General features: G+C 52.6%; 2 protein-coding genes and 1 pseudogene across 4 annotated transcripts; all 3 read right to left on the bottom strand.

Moving 5' to 3' along the window:
• Positions 1–77: 77 nt before the first annotated feature.
• Positions 78–4,062, bottom strand: PRSS8 (serine protease 8). Its single transcript, XM_012764162.3, has 6 exons — positions 3,699–4,062; positions 3,482–3,499; positions 1,988–2,150; positions 1,419–1,690; positions 1,164–1,330; positions 78–1,017 (listed from the first exon to the last, which is right to left on the bottom strand). The coding sequence occupies exons 1-6, from the start codon at positions 3,781–3,783 to the stop codon at positions 706–708; spliced, it is 1,017 nt and encodes a 338-aa protein (XP_012619616.1). The 5' UTR covers positions 3,784–4,062; the 3' UTR covers positions 78–705.
• A 1,895-nt stretch (positions 4,063–5,957) lies between these two features.
• PRSS36 (serine protease 36) lies at positions 5,958–16,022 on the bottom strand. Of its 3 annotated transcripts, none has more exons than XM_012764152.2 (15): positions 15,966–16,022; positions 15,630–15,665; positions 15,411–15,446; positions 15,022–15,184; positions 14,325–14,605; positions 11,731–11,897; positions 9,422–9,671; positions 9,184–9,313; positions 8,553–8,809; positions 8,316–8,464; positions 7,718–7,955; positions 7,463–7,604; positions 6,924–7,189; positions 6,726–6,847; positions 5,959–6,464 (listed from the first exon to the last, which is right to left on the bottom strand). In XM_012764152.2, the coding sequence occupies exons 1-15, from the start codon at positions 16,000–16,002 to the stop codon at positions 6,186–6,188; spliced, it is 2,553 nt and encodes an 850-aa protein (XP_012619606.2). In that variant the 5' UTR covers positions 16,003–16,022; the 3' UTR covers positions 5,959–6,185. The 3 variants fall into 3 exon arrangements, with proteins under 3 accessions (XP_012619607.2, XP_012619606.2, XP_012619604.2); XM_012764150.2 differs by having other exon boundaries at positions 5,960–6,464; positions 8,301–8,464; XM_012764153.2 differs by lacking the exon at positions 6,726–6,847 and having other exon boundaries at positions 5,958–6,464; positions 7,111–7,189; positions 8,301–8,464.
• A 9,125-nt stretch (positions 16,023–25,147) lies between these two features.
• On the bottom strand, positions 25,148–25,562 carry LOC105871041 (protein BRICK1 pseudogene; annotated as a pseudogene).
• Positions 25,563–25,836: the final 274 nt, after the last annotated feature.

Raw genomic sequence — 25,836 nt, 5'->3', positions numbered from 1 at the left:
AGGCCAAGAGCTGACGGTCTTCATCTCACTTGACACGTATGCACCTGTTGTGCTCAAGACATTTTACTCCTTCTTGTTCCTTCTGTCACTCACTCCAGATCCAGGCCCCAGCCCGGTTCCAGCGGGGGCTCAGTCCTCTGGATTCTGAGAGTCAGGGCTTAGGGGGGCTTAGCAGCCAATGAGGCAAGACTAAGGCCATTCTTGTCCTTGAAAAGAAGTTGCCCAAAGGCAGCCTGAGCCCAGAAACAAGGAAGAGAGGGCAAAGTGCAGGCCTAGTTAGGCAGGGTGGGTGGGGCACTGGAGCAACAGTCAGCTGGGCAGGTGTCCAGTCTTCTGGAAATAGGTGGGACCCAGGGCTCATTTCTATAGCCAGAGGTCCTTGGGCACTCTATAGGAGCCTACCTAGTAGGCTTGTGGACAGCAGGTGGAGGTGGCCATAGGTTCTGGCCAGCACCACAGGCAGTAAAACTTGGACTGTGGGTTACAGTCACAACAGTAAACCCAGAGGAATAGGCTTAAAGGTCAGGATGGTGCCCTAGCCTCCCACAGAGTCCAGGAAGGAAGGAGTGGCTCACCAGGGCCCAAGTGCAGAGGGTATCAGGGAGGGGCCAGCTCCCTTCCTGAGAACAGCCACATGTCCTTGGGTATGACGTATCAGTCTTGGCAGTAGGGGCAGCTTCCGGGGTGAGTAGCTCAGTGCTTGTGCTATGGGCAGAAGAGGCCCAGGGCCAAGACCAGAGGCAGCAGAAGGATGGGCCCCAGCAAGCCCCGGGCCTGGGCAGAGCTGAAGGTCAGAGACTCATTGCAGAGGTCGCCATCAGGCTGGGACTCCTGGATTTGAGGCACCGCATGAGGCTGGAGTTCTTTCGCATGGTATTGGATCCAGGAGGCATAGCTGGAGGTCAAAGTGTACACACCAGGCCTGTTGGGGGCCCCACAGGCATCACCCCAGCTCACAATGCCTGCCAGGTACCAGACGCCCTCCACAGGGCAGGAGAGTGGGCCCCCAGAGTCCCCCTGAGGAGAAAAGTCACACAACAGCTGTCAGGAGCAGGCCCCAGGCCTCCAGTCAGTCATCCATGCCTACCCTCATCTCTCAAGAGGCACTGTCTCGTCTGCCCCACCCTGCCACGGGTGCACCCCTGCCCCATCCCTGCACTTACCTGGCAGGCATCCTTGCCACCCTCCACGTAGCCCGCACACACCATGTCCTGCTGGATAAAGTGGGGCTCCTCGGGGTTGGCGTTGATGTTGTACAGGCAGTTACAGGTCTCGCGGCTGATCAGTGGCACCTCGAGCTGCTGCAGTGGCCTGGGGTTCGGGAGGCTGGCTGTGGGGGAGGAGATGCTGACCCAGGGCCTCCGACCCCAAGCAGGGCTTCCCCTCCCTGCCGCTTGGCATCTAGCGCCCCACCTCACCTGAGGGGGCCGTGTGGCCCCATCCAGTGACAGTACAATGAAGGCCATTAGGGAAGGAGACGTTGGCTGCAGGGAGGCAGATGGGCCGGATATAGCGGGAGAAGGTGACAGAACTGCCAAGACGGAGGAGTGCGATGTCACCCTCAGAGCCCTCCTCACGGTAGCTAGGGTGGACGATGACCTCTGCCACGGTGCTGACATTGGCGTCCTTGGAGTAGATATCCAGGCAGTGGGCACCCAGCTTTACCTCGTAGTCTTCCTTGCGGTGGTCTCTGCGGGCAGAAGGGCAGAGGCTGGGACCCAGGGGACTTCTCTTTGTTCCCTGATCCCTGTTGCCTTATAGCATCCAACCCTTGACTCTGATCAGCCCCTTGTAGGCCTCAAATTGCACCCTAGTTTTATCCTGTAACCTCTGACCCCTCACCTTCACTCCTAACTGATCTTTACAGATTTTACTGATACCCTTAGACCCAACCCAGGAACCCCAACCTCTGACCTGGATTGACCCATGATCTTTGACCTTCAGCCCACTTTTGACTTCCACCCCGTGCCATCAACCCAACTGGTACCTGGGGAAGCAGTGAGCAGCCGACAGCACCCACTGCTCAGACACGAGAGAACCGCCACACACGTGGCTGCCATCATAGGTGATGCTGACCTGCCAAGGCCACTGACCAGGGGTTGCGCTGCTGCCACCTGCGATGCGTGCTTGGGGGACCACACCACAAAGGGCTGCCCAGGGAGGAAAGGAGGGGAGTCAGGTCCTTAGCCCGCTGCATCCACATATCCAGGCAATCTGATTTAGAGCTTGGGAAGTGGGTTCACAGAAATTGGCCTCCCCTGTCTCCACCCCTCAGCTCGCCAGGTGTGGGCAGTCTGAAGATCTTCACAAACCACAACTGACCAGGGCACAGCCCTGCTTAAACTCTTCCACGGCTCCATGTTGCCCTTACGATATTCCCGGCCATCCATGGCACTACCATCTATCCAGCCATCCCTCTGGGCACTTCCTGTTACATACAGCAGGCCACACTCTTGCTCCTCTCTGGGCCTTTGCTTATCGCCAGGAACACCATCCCCCATCCTTCCTCTGCTTGGCAAACTTCTCTTTGCCTGTGGGGACTCTGTTCAAATCGCAGGCTCTCCGCAGCCTGCAGGAGCCTGCTGGCTGAGCTGGGCATTGCCTCTGAGCTCCCAGGGTCCCCGCACTTCCCCGACACTACCCAGTCTCCCAACTGTTCTGGTGTCTACAACTGTGTTTCAACCACACCAACCTGGGGGTTCCCTAGGGGCAGATTCCCATCCCTAGTGCCCATGGAGTCATGGATGTGCGTTGTACAAAAGAACAGAAGAACTGGGCTCCCATGATGGGAATGTCTAGTTTCCCCCAGACTGCCCACCCCCACCCCCACCAAGGCCGCTATGGAGTGGAGCCCAACTGCCCTTCACAAAGTCACCTTCCTAGGAGCAGAGAAACTGCCAGCCAGACTCCTCTCCCTCATAATCATGACAATAGCTACTATTTAGTGAGTGTTTGAGCAGTGCCAGGCCCCAAAGGGGCTTTCACTTCCTTTATCTCCTAGAACCCTCACTACAGCCCCAGGAGATAGACACTATCAACTGCATTTGAGACGTGAGGAGACCAAGGCTTAGGCAAGTGATGGGACCTGGCCAAAGCCACACAGCCGGCAAGTGGTGAAGCCGGCTTGAAAACCTGCCTGACTCAGAGCCGGGTCGTGTGCCTTCGAAGAAAGGAGGCTCTTGGTTTATTTACCTCAAAACCATCTCAAGTGCCTCATTTTGTGAGTCGGAGGTGGTTTTAAATCCCAGCTACGCCACTCACCGGCTGTGTGCCCTTGGGCAGGTCACTACTTCTCCGCACCCAGCTTCCTTACTCACAAAGTGAGGGCTACAATCCCCCCCACAGAGCGACAGGGAATCTCAAAAGAATGTGGGTGGGTGGGACAGCCCAGCAGAGGGCCAGGCACTAGTTGAACACGCCGGGGAATTTGAATCCATGTCCCCTCCCCTTTCCCCTCCCCCATTTCCCAGGCAAGCCTCACCTTCGGCCCCATCAGCTCCTGGAGAGAGAGAGAGAGAAAGAGGGAGGGGTAAGCACAGAAGACCCGAGTTCGCTGAGCCTTTAGCGCTTGCCCCTACTCTTGGAGGGCCAAGGCGGAAGGGATTCTTGAGCCCGGGATGAGGATGTGTCCCAGAAAAGGATTATGCCTGGTCCCTCCAGTGTGTTACCCCCAGCCCCCCTGCCCTGCACAGACTTACCTGTCCATGACCGGAATAATCCAAGACAGAGCAGAATGATCACAGCCTCCAGCTGCCCAGGCCCCAGGCCCGCGCTCTGGGCCATGGCCCAGGACGAGGCCCCCCCGGGGGAGACACACAGGGCACACAAGGGAAAGGATCCTAGCGCTGGTTTCGAAGGAAGGATCCAGGTGTGCCGGCTCCGAGGAAAGGGATCCCAGAATCTGGCTGGGAAGGGGAAGTAGGTGTCCAAGCCTGGCTTCTAAGGCAGGGAGCAGCCACGGGGAGGCGGGGGAGCTGGAGGAGACGCTTGAAGTCTCGGAAGCTAGCAGTGTAAACGTGCCTCCGGTCGGGCACGACCTGGTCCCGTAGAGACCTTCCTGGAGTGGCGGCTCCTGGAGCCATCTACCTGCTGGCCCCTCCCCTGGCCCCGCCCTCTTGCTCAGCTCGGTCCGCTCAGCTTGCCACCAAAGTCCTGAGTCCTTTCAGACCCCAGGCCGGTGTTGGGTGGAGTGGAGGAGTTGAACAGCCAGAGAGCAATCCGAGGCCAGACTGGAAAATCTGATAGCCAGCCTCCCTGGATTGTGACCTTACTGTCCTCAGTCCCAAGTCTTTCAGGTCTCTCAGACCAGTTATGCCCCCCAGGGCCTAGCCCAGCCTTTGATATCTTGGGGCCACAGCCACTCCTCCCTCCCTCCCTCCTTAGGCCCAGTTTTGGAGGCCAGGTGAGGGTCATTCCAAGCCCTTTCTGTGAAGCCTGCATGGGAAGGTGGCAATCATGTCTGGCCAATCATCCCACAGATATTTACTGAGTTCCTGATGTTCCTGGTGCAGGGGACAAAACACACACTAGCCCTGATCTCCCTGAGCTCATGGTGAGGTAGGGGGGTGATCGACTTGAATCAAATAATAACAAATAATTATAGAATAATTTCCAACCAGGAACTGTGATGCACAAGAATGGGGGCTCTGGTGCTAGCAAACAGCAGCTTGACCAAGGCAGGCACCATGGAGGGGTCCTCACGGAGGGGCCGGAAGAACTGAGACCCACGGGGGTTAGGAAAAGGTGTCAGGGAGCCAAAGATGGGGGAGCTGTGGCCCAGGGGCAACATTCTAAAGTGAAGGGCACAGGTGGCAGAGATGTGACTGGGGTGGGGGTGAGGTGCACCCTCTGCAGGGCGTGGCAATCTGTGGCAATTTCAAATACCTGTGGAGCCCAAGCTTCGGGAAAAACAGACCCTCACCTACTTTCCAGAAGACTAGGTGACTGGACCTCTGAGCTGCGTCTTCAGGGCCCAGGCTGGAGGTCAGAGAACTAACTCTAGGAGGGGCTGACTTGGGAAGGGCTCTAAGCTGGGGAGGAGGGGCGGCAGGACACTGGGCCCTATGGGTGGGTTCAGGCAGAGGCTGGGTTGTATTCAGGGTTTGTAGGTGATGGCATATGGGTGACAGACTGGGTATGTACATCCCTGTGGTGCTTCTGGGGGATATTCTATTTGGGATGGGATCAACCTCCCAGGGATAACTTCCAGCTTTCCTCCGGGTCACCTCCCCCGCCCTCTGCCTACTCAGCCCAGGGATTGTCCCCAGCCCCAGAGACACTCTGCCACCCTCAGCAGCTGGCTTTCACCCCAACACCCCTCTTCCCCACATTCTTATTTTCCCTTTTTCTCTGCTCAAACATCACTTCCTCTGTGATCTTTTCCTGATGCCCAGACAGGGCTGTCCACATGTGTTTCCCACTAGATTGGGAGCACTTTGTGGGCTTATATATCAGAACCCAATTGTGTCATGACTTAGCAGTTAGCAGGGAATATGGCCTGAATGAACACAGGGAGTGCAGGGGTAAGCACGGGTGAGCCAGTGGGATGTACACACCGAGCCCAAGACCTGGGGGCACTGGGCAGGATGCAGAAGTGTCATGTGTGCATGCTGGCGACATTTTGAGGCATCATTCATCAGGGTGTGTACTTGCGGGGCAGCTCTGCCTCTCACCCTCAGTCTTTCCCCCTGGAGGGGTTGGGGGAACAGCGGGGTCTGAGTTAGAGCTGAGGTGTCCACCAGGTGCTGGGGACATTGATTCCACTGGGGAGGTGACACACAACCAGCTGGCCACCCAGCCTCCCTGCCCTGGGGCAGGAATGAGGGAACAGCCACATTATCAGGGACACATTTCCTGAGAGCCCAAGGCCTGACTCACGGAAGAGGGAGGGGCCCTACCCTCTGGGCTTCCCCCTTCGCCTCCCAGGCACTCAGCGTTCTGCCTGCTCCCAGCAATACCACAAAGCCACACATGTGTCTGCGTTTACACCTTTATTGTCTGCTCCTCCCACCACCCCCAAGGATTCCTGGGTCCAAAATAGCCCAATTATCAGAAGCTGCTGCAGTCTTGGTGGGTGGGGCCCGCTGGAGGTTCTGTCAAGGGCGCCAGCTGGTTGGGCCACATTCCAGCCCCATTGGGCGGGAAGTAGAGGGCAGAGAAGGAAGTGGCACTAGGACCCAGGCCCCTCAGCTCTGGATCAGGGGAGTCAGTAGCAGCAGGAACAGAACAGCCCGAGGGGAGCCTGAGGCCCTAGCCAGGTCTGGTGGGCAGAGATTGTTGCCTTCAGAGGGCCAGTAGGGGGAGCCACTAGGTGGCAGGAAGTGGGCCTCCCCCACTGTTTGGGAGATCCAGGCCTCTTCAGGGCCAACAGCAGCAAAAAGCTCCCGGCTGCCTCGAATAGCCATGCCCATGAGGACCCAGGAGCCTCCCTCAGTCTGGCACAAGAGGGGAGGCGCTGAGGTCACCTGCAGAGTCAGAGCCAAGGTTAAATGGGTCTGTTATCCTTCTTCCTGGTCCCCTGCACTTTCCCCTAGCGTCGGGCCACAAAGCACTCCTTGTCTCCAACCTTAAGCATCCGGGCTGGTCACTCTCCAAGGCCCAGCCAGCAAGTACTGCTTCCCATCTGGGGCCCAACACTCAGGAATTCCAACCCTGCTTTCTCTAGGGTCCAGCTGCCCAGCGTGGCCTCCTCCCTTCCTGGATCCCAATGCCTGAGATGCCTGTACCTCACACCTGTCCTCCTGCCCCTCTGCATACAGGACACATAGGGTATCCGGGGGCAGAATGCTCTGATAGAGACAGTGACAGAGTCGAGATGTCAAGATGGAGACAGCAGCAGCCACAGGGACTAGAGAGAGGAAAGAGCATTGTTCCAGGGTTCTGGCCTCCAGTTACTCCTCGCTCCCGTGACCCAGGGCTCTCACCTCGGTCCTGGGAGTCCTTCCAGCCCAGCACCCAGCAGCTGGCCCCCGGAGGGATACCCCCTGGGTGGAGGCAGATGGGCAGGGCTGATGGGGAGGGCTCCACCCGGGAGCTCAGCTCCAGGAGAGCCAGGGGGGGCCTAAGTCCCAGGTGCCGGGGCAGGCGGATGCTGATGACCAACCGGGATACCTGGTGGCCCTGTGGGAGGGAGCTGGCCCCTGCCCGGCCCAGATACACTTCAATGTAAGGCACTGTCGTAGAGCCCAGCCTGTTGAAACAAGGCCCAATGTCACCTCTTCCTCTTCCCATTGCTTGTAAAGTCCTCCCCAGCCCAGGGGAAAGGGTAGAATAACTCTCTAGGGTCATGCCATTAACTCATTACTCCTCCTGCCAAATCTCTCTTCTGTCTCAAAACCTCCCACAGTGGTTTCCCTGTCCTGAAAGAGCCCTAAAGGGAGAATATCCACTATTGTAAGAGCCCTTTGGTTCATTTCCCCATTTTGCTCTCCAGCCTCTTGCCTAGGAAATGAGTGAGACCCACCTGAGGACACAGTGAGTGGCAGCCAGGACCCAGCCTGGGGCCACAAGGATCCCAGTGCAGACTCGATCACCAGCCACATGCACCTCTGCCAGCCAGGGCCACAGGACCCCCAACGGAGCGGCCTCTGGCCGCAGGCCACAGGCTAGGGAGAGGAGGGGGCCACTTCAGTTGTGGCCCCACAGATGACCCTTGAAGCCCTTGCCATGGATCTATGTATCCCCAAGAGCCCCTAAGCCCTAAAGGCACCCTGCTCACCTCCATGCTCTGTGTGTGTGGGACAAGTCTGTGCCTCAGTCTCCTCCCCTTCAAGGCCCCAGTCCCAGGCTAGCTGGTCTTCCAGGTAGGCTCCTTGAGTCACATGGCTGATCCATGGGCCATGGGTCTGCAGGGGGAAGAAGGCTCGGGGACGTAGACAGTCACTGGAGAAGTCTCTGATTCCAGCCAGGAACCAGGTCCCTTCTTCCCGGCACAGAAGGCTCCAACGTGAGTCATTCTGCAGCAAAAAAGTATGTGTATGTGTGTATATGTGCCTCTACGTGTGTGTGTATGCATGAGAGAGATACTAATTTGTGTAAGAATTCAGCCCATACTTTAGGATTAAATCTAGGGATGGAGAGAAACCCCACAACCTGCTCAGAGCCCCGGCTCAACCCTATCCACAAAAAGTCCTCCGGGGCCAGGCTCCGCCCACAGCTCCTTCTGGCCCCGCCTCCACCATGTCTCCGCGCCCAGAGCGCTCCGCCACGCCCAGTTCCCCAGGCCCCGCCCCCAAACTCCCTCCACCTCCCCCGGGTCCTACTCAGCCCCGCCTTCTGCACGTCCCGCCCCTGCCGCTCACCCAGCAGCGGCCCGCCTCCTCCTCCTCCTGGTAGGCGGGGCAGAGAGCGAGCGGCGGGTCTCCCGGCAGCGGCACTGGCGCCCCCTGGTGGCCATACAGGCAGTGACACCACCAGCCGCTCAACAGCTCCGCCTCCAGCAGCGCGCTGGGGCCAGGCGCGGGTTCTTGGGGGGGAAAGGGCGGAGGCCCGCGCTGCGGCCGAGGCAGTCCCCGATCCGCCCAGCGCCACCCTGGGCCCGGCGCCCCGCTCACCCCCGCGGCCCCAGCGAGCCAGGCGGCAGCGGCTCCCGGGCAGGAAGTAGTGTTCCGGGTGCGGTAGGCACACGGGCCGCGGGGCCGCGCTCAGGTTCACAGGCGCGCGCAGCTGCAGTAGCGCCAGGTCAGAGGCGTCTTCCCACGAGGCGTTCTCGTGCGGTACGAGGCGCGCCACCCGCTCCGCGCGCGGGCGCGAGGGCAGCCTCACGCGCCAGGCCTCGAGGTCGCGGGGCGGGCGGCCGGAGCTGATGAGGCTGCCAGATGGGGAGACGGGGGACGTGGGCCAGATCCCGCACACCCGGCTGGAAACCTCGCACTCCTGGCTTATCCTCTGTCTCCAGGCTAAGATCCTGCTTCCACGGCCGGATCCCCACCCCACGCCCGTTCAAACAGTGCACTTAGACCCTTGCTTCCTGGATCGAACTTAACGCCCATCTCCCACCCCTGCCAGACTGGGACCCCTCTTTTTGTGCTGGATCCTACATGTCTCAATGGGAGCCCGCATTCCAGACTGAGGTGCCTCCCATCCCCATCTGCCCAGGGATAGGGCTGGGCCAGGTAGATGGTGGTTTCTCAGGCCGATGTGGGAAGGGGCAAGAATCTGCCTGAGGTGTGGATTCTCACTCACTCCGGAAAGCAGCTGGCAGGTGCCAAGACCCAGCTTTCAGACACCAGCGCCCCATGGCACGGTCTGGATCCCGGCACCATCACCTGGGCCTCCCAGGGCCAGGCCCCTGGCCGGGAGGCCTTCCCACACTCTGAGGGATGAGAGGCCTGGGTCAGGTAGCCTCCTGAACCCCCCTCATCCAGCAGTCTCCACCCCAACTCCCATGTCCCTTTCACATCTAGGGGTCCTACCCACTCACCTGGCAGAGCAATGGTGCAGTTCTCCTCCGTGGGCTCCCGGGGACCTGACTGGGGCTCCTGGGGCTGGATGGGAAAGGCAGGGCCAGGCTCTGAACCCATCACCTGTTCCTGTATCCATGCCTCATAGGAAGCTACAGCAGTGAAGACTCCAGGGCGGTTCCTACGTCCACAGCCAAAGCCAAAGCTGGTGATTCCTGCCTGGAACCAGCGGCCGCCTTCCTTGCAGACCAGGGGCCCACCGGAGTCACCCTAATGACAATGACTGTTAGGAGATCATCCCAGGGGCCCACCAGCCTACACTGCTTCCTGGAAAAGGTCCTACACCTCCCTTTGGCCCCATATACAGCCACCTTCTGCTAGAAACCTCCCTTGGCTGTGCCTTGTCCTCTGTGTTCCCTGCGACTCCAAACAGAAGAAAGCCTTGTGAAGCAGACAGGCCGGGCGCATCCACAGCCGGGAGCACCAGCTCATGCACTAAAGGCCATGCAAGAGAACCCTGCAGGTGCTGTTCACAGCCACATGGTTCTTGTTCAATAAATAGTTCAAATAAACCCTGTCTTTGATTTCTAAGTTCACCCAATTGTTTAAAAAATAAATCAGAGATGCTGGCGTTGAGGAGGCAAAGGCTGGTAAAAATAGGCCAACTAAAAGCAGCAAGAGGCCGGACTCGGTGGCTCACGCCTGTAATCCTAGCACTCTGGGAGGCTGAGGCGGGCCAATCACTCAAAGTCAGGAGTTCAAAACCAGCCTGAGCAAGAGCGAGACCCCCATCTCTACTAAAACTAGAAAGAAATTAATGGGCCAACTAAAAATATATAGAAAAATTCAGCCGGGCATGGTGGCGCATGCCTGTAGTCCCAGCTACTCAGGAGGCTGAGGCAGTATGATCGCTTGAGCCCAGAAGTTTGAAGTTGCTGAGAGCTAGGCTGATGCCACGGCACTCTAGCTGGGGCAACAGAGTGAGACTCTGTCTCAAAAACAAAAACAAAAACAAAAAACAGCAAGAAGGGACAGTTTGAAAGCAAGTAAAGAGGAAGAACCACAATGAACAGACACTAAAACAATGGTATTGGGGCCATTTAATGTTGGGATGTTGTCTTTAAGGCATCTTTGTGACACAGGCCAGGCATCTCTGTAACCCGACAAGGATCACAAAGGCTCAGAAAACTCAGAATCATCTAGAGCTGTGCTGTCCAATATGGTAGCCACTAGCCCCATGTGGCTATTTAAGTGTAAATTTATTAAATTTAATTAGTTAATTAAATTTAAATAAAATTACAATTTTATTTCCTCGGTCCCACTACCCACATTTCAAATGTTCAATAGCCACCGCGGCTAGCAGCTACCATACTGGATTGCACAGATATAAAACATTTCTATCATTGCAGGAAGTTCTATTGGGGAGCGCTGGCCTATAAGAATTTGAATTGTTTGCAATTCTGTTCAAGAAGACAGGGAGTTATGTCCAGGGGTCCTGTAACCTCAGAATTGGGAGTGACACTGAAGACCATCTAGCTTGAATCCCCACCACCACCCTGCATGCTTGGGTGCCCTCAAAAATATCTGTTGGTAGCTGGGCATGGTGGCGCATGCCTGTAGTCCCAGCTACTTGGGAGGCTGAGGCAGCAGGATGGCTTGAGCCCAGGAGTTTGAGGTTGCTGTGAGCTAGGCTGATGCCATGGCACTCTAGCCCGGGCAACAGTGTGAGACTCTGTCTCAAAAAAAAAAAAAAAAAAAAAGTGTCATTTGAGGAAGATTTCTGGGCAAAACATTTAAAATATATGATGTTTTGGCCTTTAGCAGGTTATCCCTTCTGTGAAGGATTAGTAATTAATTCATTTTTTAAATAATTATTTATGGAGCACCTACTAAGTAACAGGTGCTGTGCTGTGGGCTGGGATGTGGGATAATTATACTAATAATAGCCAATACTTATTTAGCTCTTATTAGGGACAAGATACTGTTAATCATTACAACACCATCAGGTTGGTAATACTATTATCTCCGTCTTCCAGGTGGGAAAGTCTGGGCACAGGAAGGCTAATTACCAGGCAAAGGTCACACCACTAATAAGTAGCGTGCCGGGCTTCTGACCAGGCGAGCTCACTGCAGAGCACTTTATGGCAGAAATAGCAGCGCCCACAAATGGAGCCCCAGTTTCTATACATTTATCACCTTCACATTTACCCCATGCCTCCGCAACTGTGCCCTCTTTTGGCGGGTGAGGCTCAGAGAGATGATATTTATCCATTGCTCACAGCAGTTAGCACTCTGGCCCTGCCAGGCAGGTGCAGGGGCCTCCCCTCACCTGGCAGGTGTCCCTGCGGCCCTCCGGGTAGCCAGCACACAGCATCCCTGGCAATAGCTGGAGAGTGAGGTTGAAGGGACCAGGCTGGCTGTAGAGACACTGGCAGGCGGCCTCGCCTAGCAGCCTTAGCTCCACTTCCTGTAGCACCCAGGGGAGAGGCAGAGGGTCTGGGGGCAGAACCAGAGAGCAGATACTGTGAGGTAGGCATGGAGCCCCCAGTTCCCAGGGCTTAGCTTTGCCACCTCCAGCTGCCTCCTGGACATCTCCAACTAGATGCCCCATGGCACCTCAGCCCACCACGTTAACCACATCTCCCCAGGCTCCTGTCTGTTCTTCTTCCTACATCCTTATTTCAGGAATGGCCCCATCAAGCACCCAATAAGAGCTTCCATGTATAGTTGTGCAGGTTGTGCACTGCAAAAAGGTCCCCACAACAAAGGATGTACATAGGGGCTAAAATCATTAAGTTCTCGGCCAGGCGTGGTGGCTCACGTCTGTAATCCTAGCTCTCTGGGAGGCTGAGGCAGGTGGATTGCTCGAGGTCAGGAGTCCGAAACCAGCCTGAGCAAGAGCAAGACCCTGTCTCTACTATAAATAAAAAGAAATTAATTGGTCAACTAATATATATAGAAAAAATTAGCCGGGCATGGTGGCGCATGCCTGTAGTCCCAGCTACTGGGGAGGCTGAGGCAAGCAGGATGGCTTGAGCCCAGGAGTTTGAGGTTGCTGTGAGCTAGGCTGATGCCACAGCACTCACTCTAGCCTGGGCAACAAAACAAGACTCTGTCTCAAAAAAATTAAATAAAATCATTAAGCTCTGAGCCCTGATATGGAGTTGTGTTCGTCCCAGAAGGCATTCTTTCGCAAAGATGCCATACAGACTCAAGGGGGTCCTCTCCCAAGTTGCCACACATGGAATCTGGGTGTCATCCCTGACCCTTCTCTCAACTCTCCTTCCCCAATCAGCTCCCAGATCGTGAAATCCTCTCTTTTGTGACTTCTTGGCATTCTGCCTGTCATTATCCTAGTACAGGCAGCATAATCTTGGGCCTGGACGACTGACCCAGCCTCCTGACTGGTCTGGTCCCCAATCCACTCTTCACTTGCTGCTACTAGAGGAAGTCTCTAAAGCTCAGCTCTGGTCTTACCAAGAACAAGAAATGGATTCTGCTGTCTAAACCTGAGGCCTCAGCCCTATCTTGAGGAAAACCTGCTTTTGGTAGAAATGAAAGTCTCAGGATGCAGAAAGGGGTGGGGACAAGCACAGACAGAGCTCCTTCCCTGCCCATTCAGAGTCCTAAGAAGTTAGGTGATGGCTGCAGCTGTATTTGGGGCTCAACCAGGGAGGTGTGGGGATTTTCCTGGGAACCCCCAGAGCTGGCGGGGTACTCTGGTCCTATTCCCACCTTGTGGTCTTTGTGGTGCAGCCTCAGCTGCTTTTGCAGCCTCTGTGGCCTCTGCCCCTTTCACTCCAGCCTGGCATCCTGGCCCTTCTCCATCTAACATGCCCCACCTGTGTCCCCAGGGTGGCCTCCATCCCGCCCCACGTTCCTGCCATACATCCTCTCTTCACAAAGACTCCCCAGAAGCCTCCCGCCCTGCCCATTGTCAGGATGGCCTGGCCCTGTCCACACAGACTTCCTAGGTGCTCACGGGGACTCTTCCTGCCCCGATGGAGGTTGTGGCATCTCCTCCTGCAGCACCTTCCCAAAGCCCCACACAGGTCTGCCCACAGCAGATGTGGAATGTTTGCGGGGGCAAGGCTAGCATGGAAAAGTGGCACGAGATAATGGGGATGGCAGAGAATGGAAAGAGGTCTACGTTGCCCCACCCCTTCAAACAGGGTGTGTGTCTATGTATTGCATGTGTTGTCTGCCCACCAGAGTGTAAGCTCTGAGTAGGCAGGGCTTCTGGCTTTTTACATTCACTGGTGTATCGCACAGTGCCTGGCACATAGAAGGTGCTCAAGAAATATCTTCAGCAAAAGGATGGCTGGATGAGTGAGGGCGAGCAAGGAGAGGGCAGGAGGTGGGGGATAGAGATGGGGGGTGGATATAGGATGGGAGGGGGAGGGGAGGGGAAGTGCAAGCTGACACTTGCTGACCATCTACTGTATGCCAAAGTGCTTTAGTGCTTTAACATGGATTCCCTAAGGTAAGAACACCCACAACGCATTAGTTACCGCTGTGCTAGACATTGTGCTATAAACTTTAAAGGGATTTTCTCATTTGATCCACCCAACAACCCCATGAAACAGGCACTACAATTTTCCTCGTTTTACAGAGGAGGAAATGTACTGGGTGAAGCGCTTTGGGTGACAAAGCACAGCTGGGCTGGGAACCCTAGCCGGATCCTAAATTCAGAAGAGAATAAACTGGAAAGAATGGAGTGTGGGGCGGGTGACTCAGAAGTCTCAGTTTGAGAACCCTAGTGTAGGAGGCCAGCTGCAGACCGCCCCGCGACCCGCGGTCTAGCAAACCCCGCCCCCGAGGCTCCGCCCCAGGGACCCGCCCGCCCAGGGGTGCGTCCCCCAGGAGCGCTAGGTGGGCTCTGCGCTCTGACCTCCCACCGCCAGGGCTGCGGCGCCCGCTCACCCGCCTCCTGGACGTCCCCCCAGCCGGTGGCCCAGCAGGCGGTGCCGTGCGCGAAGCGGTGCGAGGCGCGGGGCAGGCACACGGGCCGCACTGCGGGGCCCAGCCTGGCGGGCTCGGCCAGGCGCAGCAGGGCCAAGTCGGCGCCCAGCTCCACCGTGCTGTAGTTGTCCGGCACCAGGATGGCGGCCACTGCGCGGACGTGCGCGCCGTCCAGGGGCCCGTCCTGGGAGTGCACGCCCAGCACCGCCGACCACTCGGCCGCGGGCTCCAAGGTCCCGTTCCTGCGCAGAGGCCGAGGCGGGACAGTTTAGGTTGACGTTATGGAGGGGCAGACCCTGCGGGGGGAGGACTCAGAGCCAGAAGAGGAGGTGGGGTCAGCAGGAGCCCAGGAGGGGCGGAGGCAGATCCAGATTTGGGGCTGAGACTCCTAAAAGGGGACTGGCGAATCCGATTTGGAGTTGGTGACTGGGGGCATCCGAAAGATAGGTGGGATTCAGACTTGACATTGAGCAGAGTGGTGGGACGACCCACGACCCTGATACCTTGCGGAGCACCCGGCTTGCGGGGCAGAGAGGGGTAGCCTGGGCAGCTCAGCTCCAAGTTAGCCTTGAGGACCGTAGGGGGTGGGGGAGGGGTCGAACTTCAGGGGCGGGGTTGGCCTTGGAAGGAGAGGGGCTGGACGAGCGCAAATACTCACCTCACAAAACAGTGAGCAGCGGAAAGGACCCAGGAGGGGGCGATGAGGGAGCCCCCGCAGATGTGGCCTCCCCCTTGATGCAGGCTCACCTGCCAAGGCCAGGTACCCGGCTGCGCATCTGACCCCCCCACGATGCGGGCAGAGGGCTCAGGGCGCCCGCAGTCTGCAATGGGGAGCCCTGGAGGTCAGAGTCCGCCTGAGATCTCCCACTTCGGAGGCCCAGGTAACTCAGGACAAAGCCTTGTCCCGCACCCCGCTTCAGTTTGTCCTTCTGAACAAAGAACAAAGACCTAGGCACTTCTAAGTTTCTGGTCTTTTCCACCTCCCTCGTGGCCTAACCATCCTTAACTTTCCTTTAAGATCGGAGGATGCCCAGGCCTCTTCCTTACCCAAATCTTCAGGTTCTTCTTGGGTAGGACTGAGAGCTGGATGCCACAGGGGAAAGAGAGGAAGATACTGGTGACTTCCAGACCCTGCCCTACCCAGCCCAGCCCCACCTCCCGCCTTCCCAACTCCCTGTCCCTTCAGTCCCCCTGCCAGCACCATTGCTACCTCCCCTCTCTTTTCTGCCTCTGCACATGACTTCCCCCCACCCCCAGCTGCCTTACCTGAGTCCTGGAAGGCTCCTGGGATGGGACTGATGGCTGGGAAGACAGAGGAAGGCAGGAAAAGACTGGAGAGCTGCACTTACTATATGCCCTCCCAGGCGCACTCCTCATCCCAGACTCCCACTCCCAGTTTTCCAGCTACTCCACCTCCCATGGCACCCAGGCCTCCTGTCACCAGCCTTTGAAACACTGCTTCCCCTCCCTCTCCTGCCTCACTTCCCTCTGTCTGGCAACCCACTCCCCATGCAGAGCCCAGGAATCCTGTTCTCCAGCTCCCCAGATGCTAGGATCCAGGCCCCTTGCAGCCATCCCCTGTCCCCCGTGCCCTGAGGTTACCGAGGATCACAAGTGAGAGGAGCAGGTGCTGGGACATGGCACATTAGAGTCAGCTGAAGGCACAGAGGTGGGTGAAGGTCTGCTCCCCGCCACAGCTCTGTCACTGTCTAGGCAGCCCCGTGACTCCTGATGGTCCCAGGAGCAGCCCCACCCTCCCTGGCTGGAGCCCATCTCCGGGAATCTGAGAGGATCTGGGGCTGGAAGGGGGAGGTAGGGAGCCTGAGGGCCCCACCCAGAGTCCTGTGCTCATCTCACATCTCTAGAGGCCAGGGTGGGGGTGGGGGCAGGTGTCCTAGCTCCAGGACACCTGTCGAGTGGGGGAGGGAGGAGTGGAGCACCATGTGTGCAAAGGCCAAAGAAGAGGACAGCCAGGGGCTGGGAGGCCACTGTTGTGGGTCCTTGGTGAGGCAGGGCTGGGGTGAGAAGTGACTCTTGGGACAGGGGAGGTGGCCCCTCGTTGGTATGACTCACCTGAGACCTCACCTCTGTTTGGGGTGTGGCTGCCCCAATGGCTTGGCCTTTTCTTCTCACACAGCTCTGGTTACTGGAGTTGCTGGCCAGGTCCGGGACAGAAGCCCTAGGGAATTTAATCCCATCCCAACAAAAGGATCACAGATTCTGGCAGGTTGGGCAGGGCATAGGGATTCTGGGAGGGGGCTGGGCAGGCTGGCGAGGCCAGAAAAAGATTCTACCCTTCTCTGTCTTAGAGTGAGTACTCTCAGGTGTGTTGTCATTTGCTTTTTGTGTGCCCTTGGGAAAGTCACTCAGCCTCTCAATGTGTATCAATAAGAGCCCATTTTAGAAACCTATGGCTCCTCAAAGAGGAGTTGAGAAGAGTTTAATGAAGGAGCTATTTATGGAGGTGTAGGCAGGGTTAAGGAAACTGACATGGGTTGGTGAAGCACCCTGGGCCTAGCAGTAATGGAGAGCCCTTACTAGCTGTTGGCCTAGGGAACGGACAGTTACTGGATCCCAGAGGAGCTGCAGCTGCAGGACAAACAGAGCCAGCCAGTGGGAGACATGGCCTTCAGTAGAGAAATGTAACCTTGATCAACCTGTGGCCTAGCAGAGAGAGCTGGGAAATAAAAATCCCCACCCACCCTCCTGCCATCCTCTGAGCACCTGCCAGCTCTTCACGTGGTCCAACACCTACCCAAAGCCAGAGAGGGAGTCCGTGATTGGTCCACACGGTTACTCCATGGGGGGCGAAGCAGGACGGAGAAGGGTGGAGAGTGGAAATGGAGAGTCACTCAAAGGATATCCACACGGGCATATCTGTTTTCTTTTCTTTTCTTTTTTTCTGGGACAGAGTCTCACTCTGTTGCCCGGGCTAGAGTGCTGTGGTGTCAGCCTAGCTCACAGCAATCTCAAACTGGGCTCAAGCTCAAACTGGGCTCAACCCCCTCCTGGGCTCAAGCGATCCTTTTGCCTCAGCCTCCCGAGTAGCTGGGACTACAGGCATGCACCACCATGCCTGGCTATTTTTTTCTATATATTTTTAGTTGGCCAATTAATTTCTTTCTATTTTTAGTAGAGACCGGGTCTCGCTCTTGCTCAGGCTGGTCTCGAACTCCTGACCTTGAGCGATCCTCCCACCTCAGCCTCCCAGAGTGCTAGGATTACAGGCGTGAGCCACCGTTCCTGGCTGGGCATATCTGTTTTCTTTCCAATAATATAACCTAATAATAATATTACTCTGTTTGTAGTCTAGTTTCCTTAGAAAACAGAGGCCTAGGCAAAGCCTACATGCTTGTGCTTTATTGGTGCAATCCCAGGGTGGCAAGAGTGAGGGAAAATGAGAGGTGAGCAGGAAGAGAGGAAATGCAAGTACAGAGACCCAGTAATTGACTGGATTCAACTGCTAATCTTGCTAGTTATATCCAGTCCACTGCAAATGGTGAAGATAAACTTAGTGGTAACAAGTTCAGACTTGTTAACAATTCTGGGGTTTCAAGAATTCATTTAACTTGCTGCTTATATAGGTATTTGCTCCTTAAAGGATAAAGAACTAGTCATTCCACAAAAACTCAGAAAAAGAAGGCAATGGGCAAATCAAGGTAGGAAAAAAGAGTGTGTGTGGTGAATGCAAAACATGCATGCCACAGAGAGCTTACAATTACATACATTGATTGTTCCAGTTCAGTGGTTAATAAATATTTCAGTCCAGGACCCTCTTATACTCTTAAAATTTATTGAGGAATACAAAGAGCTTTTGCTTATGTGTGTTATAACTATCAACAATTATTTGACCCCCATAATATGCCGAAATAAAAAAAAATAAAAAAATAAAAGAAAACCTGCAAGAGATACACACACACACACAAATTATTTGAAATTAAAACTGAGAAATACTTACAGTATTTATTAATTCAATAAAAAACAATAGGCCGGGCGCAGTGGCTCACGCCTGTAATCCTAGCTCTCTGGGAGGCCGAGGCGGGCGGATTGCTCAAGGTCAGGAGTTCAAAACCAGCCTGAGCAAGAGCGAGACCCCATCTCTACTATAAATAGAAAGAAATTAATTGGCCAACTGATATATATATATATAAAAAAATTAGCCGGGCATGGTGGCGCATGCCTGTAGTCCCAGCTACTCGGGAGGCTGAGGCAGAAGGATTGCTCGAGCCCAGGAGTTTGAGGTTGCTGTGAGCTAGGCTGATGCCACGGCACTCACTCTAGCCTGGACAACAAAGCGAGACTGTCTCAAAAAAAATAAAAAAATAAAAAAATAAAAAAAATAAAAATAAAAAACAATAAATCAATTATGTTAATGTAAATAGCATATTTTTATGAAAAGTATATTTTCTAAAGAAAAAAGTGAGTAGAATGGCATTGTTTTACATTTTTACAAACATCCTTAATGTCTGAATTAATAAAATATAGCTAGATTCCCCTGTCTGCTCCTTCATCCAGCCTGTTGTGATATGATGTGTCATGTAGCCTCTGGAAACCTATGCTGTACACTTAACATTATTATGAAAATAGTTTTGATTTTGGGCATCCCTTGAAAGGGTTTTGGAGACTTCTTCTGGACTTCCCAGACCATATTTGAGAACTGCTGCTCCAAAGGTTAAGAGTCTATTCTTAACCCTTTCCCCAACCCAACAGACCTGAGAAACGGGACTTACTCCTCTAAATAGCACAGTGGCTCCCCAAAGCAATGGATTTTGTGGGAGGAAGGGGAACACTTTCCTCTAGGGAGACAGATTGGACTTTCTTGGGGGAGCAAGGTGCTGTTTGCAAAAGCTGCCCATGTGATTCTGATAGTTCTGCCATTCTAAGCTGCCCTTGCTTGAGAATCACTGTTTTAAGCTTCCTAGCAGCCAATGCAAAAAGGGAAATTCAAGCAGGAGTCTTTCTTTTCCAAGTACAGGACAGAAAATAAATTTCTTCTTGGGTTTTCATGGAGAGGACACTCTGATAGAATGAAATCTTCCTTAACAACATCATTATGGGAAAAACAGCTAAGTGTTTCCTAAAGTTGATTTTTATAGTGCTGTGTGTAATGTTAGCCTACATCACCATAATCACACCATAGTCAATAAAATAATTATATGGGGGGAGTGTGTCTGGTTAAGAGAGATAATACATACATAGTTCTCTGCTGGTCTAATTAGTGGAAGGGGAAATTATAGATCAGCTAGTGAATTAGTTTTCTATTGTAATGAAATACCCTACACTTTTTATTGCTGCTGTTACAAATTACCCTACACTTAGTGGCTTAAAACAACACAAATTTATTATCCTACAATTTTGAGGAGTAGAAGTCTGATGTGGGTCTCTCTGGGCTAACATCAGGGTGTCAATGGGCCTTCCTGGAGGCTCTGGGAGAATCCATTTTTGCCTTTTCCAGCTCCCAGAAGCCACTTGTACTCCTTGGCTCCTGGTCCCTTCCCCCCATTTTCAGAGCCAGCAGCATTGCTTCCCCTGGACCCTTCTTCTGTCTTTACATCTTTCTCTCTGAACCAGGAAAAGTTCTCTGATTTTAGGGAGTCATGTGATTAGATTAGGTCCACCTGGATAATCCATTTGTCTCAAGGCCCATACTCTTATCACATCTGCAAAGTCCCTTTTGCCATATAAGGTAAAATATTTACAGGTTCTAGGGATTATGACATGGACATTTGGGGGGAACCATTATTCTGTCTACCACAGCCAGAGAAGTGGTGACTACTATGTTTCCTATCTTCCCAACGCATCTTGAGATCAAATTGTAGGACATCCCTCAATTCAGATGGGGAAATTGAGGCTTCTGTGAGGCCAACATTGGTCTAATCCTGCTCTGGTACTTTTTGGCCTGCTGGCTGTAGATATATATTGGTTCAATGTGGGCATTATGGTGGGGGTTGGGGGGACAGAAGGATTGTTTCTAGAATAGCTAATGTACATTTGTGAGAATGAGTACTGGTGTTTATGAACAAAAGTTAACACAAGCTATAGCTGCCACCAAAAAATGCAAAGTAGCTGATGAAATCCTGTATTTGGTTGGGTGTGGTGGCTCATGCCTGTATTCCCAGCAGTTTGGAAGACTGAGCCAGGGATTGCTTGAGCCCAGGAGTTGGAGGTTGCAGTGAGCTGTAATTTCATCACTGCATTCCAGTCTGGGCAACAGAGCAAGACAGTGTCTCAAAATAAATAAAATAAATAAATAAATCCTGTATTTGAAAGTAAGTGGATTGATGTGACTTTGTGTCTTATTTGCAATGAAAAAACTCCTCCTTTATGGACTCCTTAATTAAGAAGCACTAAGACAACTCAGTTTTTAAAAAACAACAAAAGATTTTGTTTCTATTATCTATTGTGGTGTAATAAACCATCCCCAAACCTAGCGACTTAAGGTGGGTGCAGTGGGCATGTCTCAGCTACTTAGGAGGTTGAGGCAGGAGGATCTCTTGAGCCCCAGAGTTCAAAGCTATAGTACATTATGATCACACCTGTGAATAGCCACTGCACTCCAGCCAGGGCAACATAGCAAGACCCTGTCCCTATTAAAAAAAGAAACAACAAAAAACCTAATGACTTAAAATCCATTTTATTGTCCCTCATGGTGTGTGGTATGACTGGGATCCACTGAGTGGTTCTTCTGCTGGTCTTTCTTGGTGTCTCTCATGTGGCTTCAATTAGATGCATCTGATGGTGAAGCTGGAAACATCTGGCAATTCAAGGTCTCTCCTCTCCACAAAGTCACTCTACATGGTCTCTCCAGCAGTGTATCTGGACTTCTTCATGGTGGCTCACACCCGCTAGAGCTCAAAAGCAGAAGCTGCCATGCCTTCTTACGGCTCAGGCCTGGAACTGGCACAGCATTACTTGGCCAGCATTCTAGAGGGTAAAGCAAGTCACAGCCCCACCCACATGCGGTGAAGGAGGAAACTCTTATATAGAGGGCATGGACACTAGGAAGCACAGTTCATCAGGGGCCATCTTTGGAGCTGAGCTACCACCAGCTTTAGCAGGTACTTCACAGAAAGAAGCTACCCAAATTGCCAATATACACATGAAAAGTTGTGCAACTCACCTGAGAGACGTGCAAATTTATTTATTTATTTAATTATATAAAAAACATTAAATCTTTACTTTTTCATATATATTTCTTTTCTTTTTTTTAGATCAGGCATCCTCAAACTACATATTTAATTATTTTCGAGACAAAGTCTGGAAATGTATTGTGGCATCAGCCTAGCTCACAGCAACCTCAAACTCCTGGGCTCAAGCAATCCTTCTGCCTCAGCCTCCCGAGTAGCTGGGACCACAGGCACATGCCACTGTGCCCAGCTAATTTTTTCCTATATATATTTTTAGTCATCTAGCTAATTTCTTTCTATTTTTAGTAGAGACGGGGGTCTCGCTCTTGCTCAGGCTGGTCTCAAACTCCCGAGCTCAAATGATCCGCCCGCCTCAACCTCCCAGAGTGCTAGGATCACAGGCGTGAGCCACCGCCCCTGGCTGAGAAATGGAAATTTAAACCACCACACACCCACCAGAATGGCTAAATTAAAAAGGTTGACAACGCCAAATGTTGGTGAGGATGCTGAGCAACTGAAATGCTCATTCACTGCTGGGAGGTGGAGAGGGACTGTAAATTGCCATAAAAACTATTTGGCAATAAAGCCAAACATGTGCCTATATTATAATCCAGCAACGAAACTCCGAAGTATAGACCCAAGAGAAATGAGTGTGGACTTGTGCAGACCATAATGTTCACAGCACCTTTATTCACGAGAGCCAAAATCCAGAACATAAATATCCAGTAACAGGAAAATTGACAGATAAATTGGGGCATATTCATAAAATGGAAAACAATGAATTACTGACTTGTGCAACAACATGAATGAATCTCACAGAAATTACTTTCAATGAATTGTATGCAAATTAGGAACAAGCAAAAGTAATCCACTGTGGTGGAAGTCAGAATAATGCTTACCTCTGGTTGAGGCATTGACTGGGAAGGAGCACAGAGGTACTTGCTGGAGTGCAAGAAAGTTCTAGATCTTAATGTAGGTGGTGGTTACACAGGTATATAGTAATGCAAAATTCGTTGAGCTGTACCCTTAAGATTAGTACACTCTATGCACTTTTCTATATGGCTGTTCCACCTGAATAAAAAGAGACAAAACACACTTTGCAAATAAATGGATTCCAGGGTCAGTTAAGGAAAAACCAAATGAACCAGCTCCAAAAATTCTTTCCTTGACCAAAAACATTGGTAAAAGGTGTCCCATTCCATCAGATATACCAGGGCATGCATGTTATGTAGTTTCTGAAAGTTTAATCAAAATAATGAAACCCTTTAGCATTTGAGAAAACAATAAAAACATGCTTAAGCAAAGTTGTTGATATTACATTTCCTGATAAAAGAGATCATTTCTTTAAAAAATTTTTGGGAACGGGTTAGTTTTTTCTGAATTGCCTTCTCACTAAAAAGGCTAATTATCACTGACCTAGAAAAAAAGGCATTCTTTAGATAATCCTTGAAAATATTGTTTCTTTCAGCCAGGCTTTTGCAGCCCAGGCCAGGCACAATGGCTCACGCCTGTAATCCTAGCACTCTGGGAGGCTGAAGTGCAAAGAGTCGCTTGAGCTCAGGAGTTCGAGACCAGCCTGAGCAAAAGTGAGACCCGGTTTCTACTGAAAATAGAAAAATTAGCCAGTTGTTATGGGCCATTCTAGTAGTCCCAGCTACTCGGGAGGCTGAGGCAGGAGGATCGCTTGAGCCCAGTAGTTTGAGGTTGCTGTGAGCTAGGCTGATGGCCCCACCCTCTCCGTGACAGAGGGAGACTGTCTCAAAAAACAAAACAAAACAAAACAAAAAGGTATGCCAGAGGGAGCAGGGGATTGTTTCACAGCCCAAGGGCAGAGCCACACACGCTGCACGCCAGCTAAGCTGGACAACACGGCATCTCTTTGTGAAAAGAGTATGCCCAGAAATCGTGAGTCACTCCACTTCTGGTCAGGGATGTTCTATGGGAGATCTTGTGGGCAGGACCATATGTCTCCCCAGGAAAGAATCTTGGGTGTCTGCTCTTATGCACACCAGAATGGGGGCTATCACAGAGAAAGCTGCAAACATTTTAGTTTGGAAAACTGTTAAACAGGTGTAACCCTTTACAAAGGTGCCAGTTAAAATACAGGATACTCAGTTAAATTGAATTTCAGATAAACAATGAGTAATTTTTAAATATAAGTAGGTCTCATTAAATATTTGGGACATACTGATATTCCAAATTATTTGTGTTTATGTGAAATTTAGATTTATTGGGCATCCTATATTTTTATTTGCTAAATCTATTCCCTTGTCCATGACATCCTCTTGCTAAGTAACTGTGTTGTTGCCTCTCTGCTTGGAAGAATGAGACTTGCTGGGGTGTGTTCCAAAATAGTTTGGGGTGGAGGCTAAAACGAACACTCCATGTTACTCAGTGGAGGGACCCTCTGAGTGGGATTTCTGAGACTCCGTAAAATGGGAACGTATGACTGGTAGGATAGAGACGTCCCTTTGGAGCTCCCCCTTGTGGCCAGAAGAGTAACTGCTTGTCCTTCCATTTCCCTGCCGAACACCCCCCTCCCCCATCGCTTGGTCTCCAGGGACCAGTCTGGCACCACGTCGCCGCGTGCACTTCTCACCCTTTTCCCCAATACAGCCCCTGAGCAGCGGCTTACTGAAGCCAGAAATTGCCCTAAGACTTAGCACTTTGGTCTCAAATGAGTTGCCCTACTTCAAGTGTATCTCACTTTAAATGAGATGCACTATAAGCCATTTGGAGGGTGGTTCCTGAGAGACAGAGGGAATTATTAATATCTGGGGTGGAGTCTGAGGAGGAGTCAGCTCACTGCTGGGAGAGAGACCCTCTGCCTCTGAGGAGAGCAGTTGTGGGGTGCTCCTGCACAAACTGGACGGGGTCTTGTGCAGCTCCTGGGGTAAGAGAGGAGAAGAAGAAGGGCTGGGGGTGAGGGCAAGGTTGTTTTTTTTTTTCCTGGTTTATTGCTGTATGTTTTGTTGGAAGATAACATGCCTGCATAGTATTAATAAGCACTTGGCAAATGTCTGTTCAATGACTCAATGATTCCCAGGGTGAATCAGTCAGCTGAAAGTCTAAACACAGGGGGCTTGGGCTGGTAAGCCCCTCAGGCTTTAAATCAAACAGCAACATCTGGAAGTTTTACGTTAGAATAGTAATCCCAGACACCACGTTTCTGTGGAACAGGTGAGCCCATCTATGGCTCATCTCCCCACCACAATCACAGCAGTCAGATGAAGTCGAGGAGTTTATTAGGGAAACATGAGGCACAGACACCCCAAGAGACAGAAAGAAAACTCTGAAAATGTCCCTTCAAGCCAAGTGGGGGCCTGGCCTTGACCTCCCCCAAATGACGAGAAACTGGTGGGTTAGCAACGGCATTCTCTGGCAGCCATACTGCCAGGCCATGAGCGCCTCGGCCAGTACTGCTCCCTGCCTCCCACCAAAGGTGGGGAGGAGAAAAAGACTATTTATAGGTTCAGTGCAGAGCAATGAGAGGTGTGAGGGGAGCCTGAGAGACAGAGAGGGAGAGACGTGGTGAGAACCTTCACAAAGAGTTCCAGGCTTTTGGCTCTGAACACCTCAAATACATCGACAAATTGTCCTATAAAATTTTACTGAAAAGGTAAAATGCCTAATGTTTCCAAGAGTCCCGGACTTCTCCCCACAAGCCACGTCACACCCCCAGAGGCATATGGCAGAGCCCAAAGGCCACACTTTTGAAAAAAGAAAAACGAGAATAAGCCCTGTTGCTCTTTAAGGAGAAAGGAGGGAGCTGAAGGTTGCTGGGGCCTTTCCCACAGGGCCTGCTTTCTGTCAAGCAACTTCCCAGCAGCAGCATGGCATACTTCTGGGTGAGTGTCTCACCTTTTGTCACCTGTGCTTCGATGTACTCTATTCTCCGTTCAAGGGCTGTCAATTTCTCGTTTAGCGTTGCGAGTCTTGAACGACAAAACAAATCGAACGAGTTGAGAAAGTCCGAGATCTTCTTGATGCTGCTGGTGATGACCTCGATGTACCCGCGGTTCGCTCAGTCCTGGTGAATCTCCCGGGGCACCGGGTCCTCTTGGCCTGCCATGGCTGCTGCCTGAGGAAGAGCGACTGAGGGGGGCAAGGTTTTTGATCCATGGCTGGAGTCAACAAGGCTCTATGTCTCTGATTTGAAGGCCCAAGCACAGAAAGTTCTCTGGACTGCTCTGGTAAACCTGGGGCATGGTGCATTGTGGGACCTTCCGGTACTCCAGTTTAGCGGGCATTTCCTCTGTAGGTTCTTTGTACTTTTTGAATTCTAAATGTCTAAAATAAGAATGTGTATGAGGAGTGACAGAAATTCAGAGGTTGGGTGTGGTGGC

The sequence above is a fragment of the Microcebus murinus genome, chromosome 19 (genome assembly GCF_040939455.1).
Source record: "Microcebus murinus isolate Inina chromosome 19, M.murinus_Inina_mat1.0, whole genome shotgun sequence".
Classification (NCBI taxonomy): Eukaryota; Metazoa; Chordata; class Mammalia; order Primates; family Cheirogaleidae; genus Microcebus; species Microcebus murinus.
Note: the sequence above shows the minus strand (reverse complement) of the source record. Positions and strands in the feature narration are given on the sequence as shown.